Here is a 9832-nt window from a genome sequence, read left to right on the forward strand (position 1 = left end):
CCCATGCACTATATTCTTGGAGTGGTTGGTGTTAGGAAGGGCATCCAGCCGTAGAAATCAAGTTAAATCGGACTGCAACCTGGTACAGCTCTCAGATTTACAATTCCCAGTCAAAACTGAATGGAGCGCCACTGCATAGTGCCAAAGATCCCAGCATCACCATCAAAATGCAAGACCAGATGCTACATCAGCTTGGGTATCAAGGACCCAGAGCTTTCCAACGTCCTTCCAAAATGCCTGAGGAGACCTGCATGGTGTGGATGTAGGTGCAAAAGCAAAACTAGAGCTCCTCCTGTTAAGGGGGTTCCAGATGAGCCTATCTCATTGCAAGAAACATAGGCAAGAGCAGCAGCATCAAACTCCCTCATTCACCAAATGCCACATGTCAGGGGAGGCTTCAAGTAATGGTGTAGCACAGCCAACGGTGGTGCTCCAGCATGGCCGCAGCTTTAAAGAATATATTATATATATATACACACACGTTTCTGCGTCGTAATTCCTTTATTATTTATATATATATATATATATATATATATATATATATATACCTACAAAGATGTACATACACACATGTAGGTATGTGTAGAAAAATAGATAGATGAACAGACAGGTAGACTGATAAACAGAAAGATAACCAGTGTGATACATTAGATAGATTGGTGAACAGATAAGCAGATAGATCCATTAACATATTTAGATGTAATCATAAACAGTAATTAGCATGTTGTCACAAACAAAATATGAATACTCAACAAATACAGTAGAATGAAATATTGAAATATTTTATTGAATTGTAATACATATATTTAGCCCAATCTTTCATAAATTCAAATTTAAAGAACAGAAGAAAGATCTTGTTGTAGTACTTAAAAGATGGAAGACACACACACACAAGCACACATATCACACACACACACACACACATACACACGTGCGCGTGCACACTTATCCGCACATGCACATATATATATATATATATATATATATATACACAGGCATACAAATACATACATGTAGAGATAGATAGATAGATAGATAGATATATGTATATATTCATATATATGTGTGTGTGTGTATATATACACACATATATGTATATATACCTGCATATATATTCATATATATATATATATACATACACACATACACGCACATGCACACTCACACAAGCATAACGAAAGTGTACTCAATACTGAATTTAGAGTAAATAACATTCAAACTCTTAGATTTTACGCCATTGTTACTCTAAGTAGAAATGTGAGACTCAGAGTAAAAAAAAAAATGCGAAATGTCAGTTTTATTAATCATTGTTATGTGTGAGCATGCGCACGTGCGCGCGTGTGTGTGTGTGTGTGTGTGTGTGTGAGAGTGTGTGTAATTTTCTGTCATGCTGGCTGATAAATTCTTCTTAAGATTGAATTTCATTAAGCACCTTTTCTATGTTATCAATTGTCCGGACTAATATATCATAGACCTACAAAATAAAGAAGATATTCATAGTAAAATTGCCCAAGATTGTATTGTACTTGGTTAAGTCATATTAAGTTCCAAAATCTGTAAGTATGTTTTTGTCTTGTAGAAAGAACTTTACGCTATAAAGCAAAGATGGTGAGAGAAAAACGCATGGTTACTAAACGTGTTTCTTCCATCTTTTATCTTTTACTTGTTTCAGTAATTTGACTGTGGCCATGCTGGTGCACCTCCTTGAAGGGTTTTAGTCAAATAAATCAACTCCCAGAGCATATCTCCTTTTAATCCTGGCACTTATTCTATTGGGCCTGTTTGCCGAACCACTAAGTTACAAGGACGTAAACACACTAACACCGGTTGTTAAGCAGTTGTGAAGGACAAACATAGACACAAAGACACACAAACAGATATATATATATATATATACATATATATATATATATATATATATATATATATAGAGAGAGAGAGAGAGAGAGAGAGAGAGAGAGAGAGAGAGAGAGAGAGAGAAAGAGAGAGAACATTTGCCATATTTCATTCCATATCATGATGACGGCAGTGGTAGTGGGAGAAGAGGTGGTGGAGGCAGAGGTATCCATGGCAGCAGCAGAGGCACCTGTGGCAGCGGCGGAGGCACCTGTGGCAGCGGCGGAGGCACCCGTGACAGTGATGGAGGCATAGGTGCAGGCACAGGCACAGGTGGAGGTGCAGGCACAGGTGACAATGCTAATGATCATCATCATCATCATCATAGGGATGATGGTTATGATGATAATGATGGTGATGATCGCCTCATTCTCAGAAAACAGAATTGGAATCTTCTTTTTGTAATGTTAAATTCCTTTGATTGACAAATACCAACCAAAGTTTAGTATTTGTCAAAATATTCTAAAATGGTTGAACCATTTGTAGAATTACAAAAGAAAAATATTGAATTTACTTGGACAAAATGTTCAACAAATGCAGTCAAGAATTTCAAAAATGCAATTTGTGAAAAATCCTGTTTTGAGACTACTTGATGCCAACAAAGACTTCATATTGACAACTAATGAGAGTGAGTATTCTATATCAGGAATTTTATTACAGGAAAACCAAGCAGTGTTGTGTTATATTTCATCAAAGAGGTTAACGCCTGCTGAATGTCATCATTCAAATATTTGTAAAAAATGCAAGCATGGATGTGTGGTTAAGAAGCTTGCTTCTCCAACCATGAGGTTTCGGGTTCAGTTCCACTGTGCAGCACCTTGGGCAAGTGTCTTCTACCATAGCACCGGGCTGACCCAAAGCTTTATAAGTGGATTCAGTAAACAGAAACAAAAGGAAGTGGATGCAAGGAGCAGACAGCAGTTTGCTGTCTTCTCCATATGTCAACTTCTCTAATAAAATCATCACCACACCATCACCACACCATCCTCATCACCATCATCATGTGTGCGTGTGTGCATGTGTACTATTGTTCTCGACATCAAGTGAGGGCTGTAAATGAGCATTATCACCATCAGAGCAAGGACATTGATTTCCAGTCTTCCAGGCAAAGCATATCTAGCCAATGAAGAAAGATATCACCTTGCTTGGAAACAGGTGAGGATTGGCAATAGGAAGAGTATCCAGTCATAGAAAATCTGCCTCACTAAATGCCAACTGACCCATGCAAGCATAGAAAAAGTGGACCACAAACGTTAATGATGATAAACTGAATGAAAATTAATTAAACACAGACACACACACACACACACACACAAACACACACACAAACACACACACATACATGAAGAGGAGGTGGGGTTCTGGGAAGGGGAAGAGGGCGGAAAATGGAGGAGGAGAGGGAGGATGAAGGAGGGAAGGAGGAGAGGGGAGGATTAGAGGAGGGGAAGAAGAAGAAGAAAAAGAAGAAGATAAGAATGTGGAGCTACTGTTGTCTTTTCTTTGCTTCTTAATTATTATTTTAATTAGATTTTTGATGCTCACCACATTAATAGGTTAACAGGATCGGGGCTAACCCAGGGTTAAATTATGACAACAGCGACAACAGTGATGATGACAACATCATTAAAGCAAAAAAATATTTACCTCTATGTACATCTTTTTTGCCCGAATTCTAATCACTTCCGGATTGTAACTGCTATCAGTTGTCAGTGTTCTCCGATGCTGCTTGAAAATATTTTTAATCACAAATTAATTAACAAACAATAACATTAGGGAACAATTTAATTAATAAAGCAATATTTTTTAATTATTTGATTAGAGATGCTATAGTAACAAACTTTTGCTGAGGTAAAAACTGAAGAAATGCAGACATTAACAGCCAAGACAGTCTGATATGTGACTCTTGTGTAATTACATTTTTGATATATCTCCTCTCCAGCGGACAAAAGAACTTCTACATGGTCACTGGACTTACTAGAAATGGTAGCTACATCCATCTCAAATCATGCATTCCAGTGCATGAGACATTTTGGCACCATCTATTTGGCACTGCCTATTTGACACTGCCTAAGACAGTATTATGCAAATAGAATCTGTGAAAAGATTCTGAATTTGTAAGAGGTAGAGGTTCTTTTAATAAAATTTGATAAAAATTTATTTTATAAAACAAAAGCTATTCACCATTTTCAAAATAGTAAGCTATTATGTTTTTTTTTTTGTGTGTTTTTTATACATTGATAAATTCTTTCTCCCTAAAAGAATTTTTGTCCTCATTTAATGTCTTATTAAAATTTTTATAGTTTATGAACCACCTCTTATGAACAGAGGTGGTTCATAATCTATTGAAAAGATTTCCAGGATTTTTGGAAAATTATAAAATGGATTCTATGCCAAATTAGGTTTGGAAACTACTGATCTGATCCAATCTAATGTATAAAAATAAAACAACAATAACAACAATAGTAATGATGATGATGATGATGATAATGATGATGATAATAATAATAATAATAATTATAAGTCTCTGAGGTTAATTAGAGATGCCACTTGCACTAATGTTTCTCAGCTACTAATGTACAACATTGTTCATCAACTTAACTATTTCACTCATCAATATTTTAGCAAATTCTCCCACTTGAGTTAAATAATATTAGTTATAGTCATTGAGCTAATGTCATCTTTCTCTCATCCCATAATTATTTTTAATTAACTTTTTGCAGGGCTTGTTACATTAAATGTGTTAACCCTATCATGCAGATGGCATCTCTGAGTAATTAACCTTGGTCGTCTTTTTAATTTTATCATAAAAAAAACTTTTCTGTAATGCATTTATTTTTCACACGTACTTGTACACATTATATGGTTACTACATTAACAAATACAGTGAAGACTATGTTGAGCTGATGAGGCTTAAATAAGACCAAAACAGATTTGGAGTTGTCTACATACTGTGAAATACAGCCTCCTGACACCAACACAGCTCCAACATTCAAGTCAGTAGCTACGAATCCATAGGCCAGCCCAGCAAGCCAACTTGCTTAGAGAGGAAGAAGTAGTCATACTGGGCTATTTGTCTTGTGTAATGTGGTTCTTTGTCACTTGGGCTCACTTCAACTGGTCACATTGTATTTTTAAATCGACAGCCTTCATAGCCAACTTCACACTTAGTCTTCGTAGCAAACATCACACTGACTATTTTTGTTGATCTTGCTAACACTGGCATCATGCCAACGTTTCATCACTCCACTTGAAAACTTCAGAGCTTCCCTAACATACCTCTGTTAGTCTCTCTTGCAGTGTAAGCTTTCTTTTCGACTTCGTTGAAAGATTTAATGTCTTCTACAAAATCCTGACAGACATATTGCAATTCTGACTCAACATTTATTTCTTGCTTTGAATCTGGAACTGTAGCCCACCTGGAAACTTTCTGTGCTAGACCTTACATATGACTCAAATTCCAGAGCTCAAGCCAGTGCCTCTTGCATAGTAATTGGCTGTGTCTGCTTCAATTGAACTTTGAGCTCTGCACTACCTAGAGTGTCAATAAACTGCTCTTTCAGAAAAAGAGCCAAGAGGTCAGGTGTTGCTGTAGGGTATGCTTTATGTACCATGCTCTCCAGATCTTGGGCAAGCTGTTATAGTGACTCCCCTCTAGCCCTTACACGGGTCTGAAATTGTGCCCTGTACTCTTCACTCTGGTACATAATGCTATACCTTCTCTGTAACACTACAACTAGTGAAGAATACCAGCTGCTGTCCTCCACTGACCACTGGCTAAGCACCTCTAATGTAGCTCCCTTTAGACTAGTAGCAAGTTGAACTGTTCTTTGTTTATCCTACCATCCATTCTGATCAGCAAGCAGCACAAACTAGGCACAATAGGCCTCCCATGACACTTTGCTGTCAAATTCTTGTGGCTTCTTCTTAATGGGACCTCTACCGTAGCCTCACACTTTGCTAGATTGGAGCCTAAATACTTGAGCCTCATGATTCCATCCAGGATCCAAAACTGCCTCCTAACCACCAGCAGGCACACCCACTCCTGAAAGAACACCTCTGGAGGTTTGGCCATTTTCAAAATCCAATACATGTCATCCACCATTTCTGCACACTCTCTGCACATCAGCCTGAGGCTCAGCAATACAAAACTCTTCTATTGCCTCCATTCTCTCATTAAACATTTTCAACTGTTCATCTACATGTTGCTTACACCATGTAATATCGTCACTCACCTCCTATCTGTAATGCTGTAATTCTTCACATACCTTTTTCCTGAACTGTTGTTGTTCCTCTTGCAACTGCTGTTGATCCTTCTCCATTCTTCTCACGAACGTGTCCAGCTGTCCCGAAGACATGTGAGCCGTGCTTTCTGCTCTTCCTTAATCTCAGTCAGTATATCACTTTGGTCCTGTAATATTTTCATAATTGCAGCCAGAGATACCTCTTCCTTCCCTGCCCCTCTCTCCTTGTGCGCACTTCTTCCAACTCCATAGCAAATAATTGATTCACTGCAGCAATAAAAATCTCACTTCTGTCACCAAATGTTGTGAAATGCAACCTCCTGACACCAACACAGCTCCAACAGTTAAATCATTAGCTAGGAAACCACAGTCCAGTCCAGTAAGCCAACTTGCTTGGAGAGGAAGAAGTAGTTGTACCTAGCTATTTGTCTTGTGAAATGTGGTTCTTCGTCGCTCGGGTTCACTTTCACTGTCTTCCTAACCAACTTCGCACTGATTATCCCTTTTACCATTTGTTTACACAGCCACCTTCACACACTGCATTCTTTATGCCACCAACTTCACACTCCGTGTCCTTTACATCACCAACTGAAACTGCATGTTCCTTTACCAGTTCAAATCATCCACCTCACAGCAAAAATGCACAGAACAAAGAAAAACGTGTCACATGCTTCGAATTAGTCACATAATTAATAATGTTATTTCCCCTTTGTTAAATGATACAATATTGGCAATATGAAGGGCATCAAACTGTGGAATATAACTCCTCAACAAATTCCCTCCAGCCTGTACAAGCATGGAAAAATAGCCGTTAAAATGATGATGGTGGTGATGACATCAAATATGTCAACATGAAGATATCTGTTAACATTAACATTTTTGACAACAGAGCCTGTCAAGTTACCAGGAAGCCACTAGGAAATCTATAACAACATAGAACATGGCTAGGCAGATGTGTTCAGCTGGGGAGGTTGGGACGGTGTATTAATCAATTAGAATTACTTAGACGAGAGGCTCCTGATTACAGGAGCGGACAAAACAGTTAATTTGTACAATACAAGACTTATCTCTGCCTCTCACCTGAGGCGAAAGCAAATAATTGTCTCCTAACAATAGATAACAGATATTAACAGAAAACTGTAATAGAATATGTAACTGGATTATAGATACTTACATACATACATATATATATGTTTTTGTGTATGTATGTGTGTACGTATGTATGTATATATGTGTGTGTGTATGCATGTGTGTGTTTGTATATATGTGTGTGTTTGTATGTATGTATATATGTGTGTGTATATATGTATGTGTATATATATATATTTGTATATGTATGTATATATATATATATATTTGTATATGTATGTATATATATATATATATATATATATATATATATATATATACATATATATGTGTATATATGTAGATGTGTGTGTGTGCATAGGTATGCATGCATATGTGTACATATATATGTATGTATGTGTATATATGTATACATGTGTGTGTGTGTGTGTGTATAGGTATGTATGCATGTATGTAGGTATAGTTACTTACACTTGTAACTCTCTTGCCGTTCCTTTTCCTTCGAAAATCCTCCAGTTTTTTCCCACTGGTAAAACCTGAAATGCAAAAATACAAGGTAAAATGATAATTAATATGTCTGTTTTATGTATTAAAAATTTCCAAATTCTTTTTCGATTTAGTTGTTATGCTACCTTATGTTCACTTTACCATACTATTGTGGACAAGATGACTATCTCATACTGGATATTAGCATATTATTAAAGAATTAACTGCTCCTTTATTGTCTATTCCATATTTATTCTTTGTAAGACTAATGTATCATTTCAAAATCATGTTTGTCGACACACCAGCTCTTTGAGTCAACAAGGAATCCTCAATAAAGTCACTCAGCCTGCAAGAAAAAGGGATCTATATCTCCTTGAAAAAAAAAAATAACATGTTAGATAATGTTAAAATTAACACATTAATTAATTTATTAAAATGTCCTGAAAAAATAATGGAAGATAAGATGGTCATAGCTGGAATGCTTTTGATCATAGTATGCTTGATCAGACCTGACCTTGTGTTAAATAACAGCAAAAAAAAAACAACACACTAGTTCCTTTAAGCACTGTTCAAAAAGAAACATCAACTTTTGCTTTACAAACACACATGAAACAAGAAGGTTGATAACACAAAACACCACAACTTCCTTTCAAAATTCTGAACACAGAAATAACTTTTACCACTTGGCCAAAGAGATTGGACTTCCATCTAGCAAAGAACTTTGCAACCTGCTGCAGTACTGACCCTGAATAGATGGTTACAATCACTGGCTCAGGAATGAAATCAGCTTACAGGATGCAAACCCAGGCTCGAAATTTTTACAAAGTTTTTCTTCTTTTTTTTCATTTGTTTCAGTCATTTGACTGCAGCCGTGCTGGAGCACCGCTTTTAATCAAACAAATCGACCCCAGGATTTGCCCAAGGTGCTGCACAGTAGGACTGAACCTGAGATCTCACGGATGGGAAGCATTCTTCTTACCCACACAAACACACCTGTGCCTATATTATATATATTTTTCATTAATAAACTATTCCTGTGGAAGTAAATCAAAATGCTACATGGCAATTTTTGTTTTGGATAAATATCATAAATTTAGCAGTTGTTCATCTACAATTTGGTTACTGATACTCTACACTAGAAACAGAGTGTTAATAATCAGACGATGGATGAAAAGTGGAAGTCTATAATATTTAATAATATATCATTCTTCAGCTTCATCTTTACTTTGGTAATGTAATATAGGAAAATTATCCTTGCATACTTCCTTGGTGCACTAAAAATAATGTAATATCGACAAGCTAAAATTCATAATTTCTATAAGATTCCACTTCAATTGTAGTGACAATTACAGTTAGAACTATCTAAACTATACATTCAATTTTTTTTTTATTTTATTTTAATTTTTTTTAACTTTTCAATTAAAGTCTTCTATTTTGTTGTTATTTCTGAAATTCCTGAATGTCGTCAAAGGACGGGTTTATATGAAGAGTCTTTTAATAATGTTGTCTTACATGTTTCAACATGAATGAGATAAAGCCTTTTAAATTGGATACTGTACATTTCTTAGAATAAGTATGGAGTTATTTCTGCTGAATACAATATTGGCAGGTAGTGTCTACATATTAGATTGGCTGCCTGTTTTTGGCAGGAGCCTTAATGAAAACTTTGCTGCTAGTCAACTGACTGCCATACACTTGATGTTTGCTGAACTTTAACCTATTCCAATTTGATATTGTTTTGATTCTTTCAAAGATGATTCCTCTCTGCTGATCGGAATATCAATTAACTTTTCACATTAACAAAAAAAAAAAAAGAAAGAAAGAAAGAATGAAAGAAAAAGATACTGACCAAGGAAATAAGAAAGAAAAGTTTTTAAAGAGTTGAGAATTTGAAAAGTGTAGCAGTTTGTCATGTGAGGAATATAATAAATTTGCAGTTTGATTCCATATAGTTGCATAAGTTTCTTTGCTATATGGAACTAGTTAATCTCTCTTTGTAATATACACGGCAGACATTAAGTCTACTCATATTATCTGACCATTTCCCAAATAAATTTTATCTACCTGTCTATCTCTATCTCTCTCTCTCTCTCTCTCTCTCTCTCTCTCTCTCTCTCTCT

At 36.0% G+C, this 9832-nt stretch overlaps 1 protein-coding gene across 1 annotated transcript in view; it reads right to left on the reverse strand.

Annotated features, from left to right (window-relative positions):
• Window positions 1–766: 766 nt before the first annotated feature.
• LOC106868646 (MYCBP-associated protein) overlaps window positions 767–9832 on the reverse strand; it is a 54182-nt gene continuing 45116 nt past the window's right edge. Inside the window, exons 19-21 of the mRNA XM_052974380.1 lie at window positions 7698–7762; window positions 3541–3618; window positions 767–1474 (exon numbers count right to left, since the gene is read on the reverse strand). Of these exons, the coding sequence (XP_052830340.1) occupies window positions 1409–1474; window positions 3541–3618; window positions 7698–7762 (209 nt within the window). The 3' untranslated portion in view covers window positions 767–1408. The remainder of the gene's footprint in view (window positions 1475–3540; window positions 3619–7697; window positions 7763–9832) is intronic.

The sequence above is a fragment of the Octopus bimaculoides genome, chromosome 18 (genome assembly GCF_001194135.2).
Source record: "Octopus bimaculoides isolate UCB-OBI-ISO-001 chromosome 18, ASM119413v2, whole genome shotgun sequence".
In the NCBI taxonomy this organism is placed as follows: Eukaryota; Metazoa; Mollusca; class Cephalopoda; order Octopoda; family Octopodidae; genus Octopus; species Octopus bimaculoides.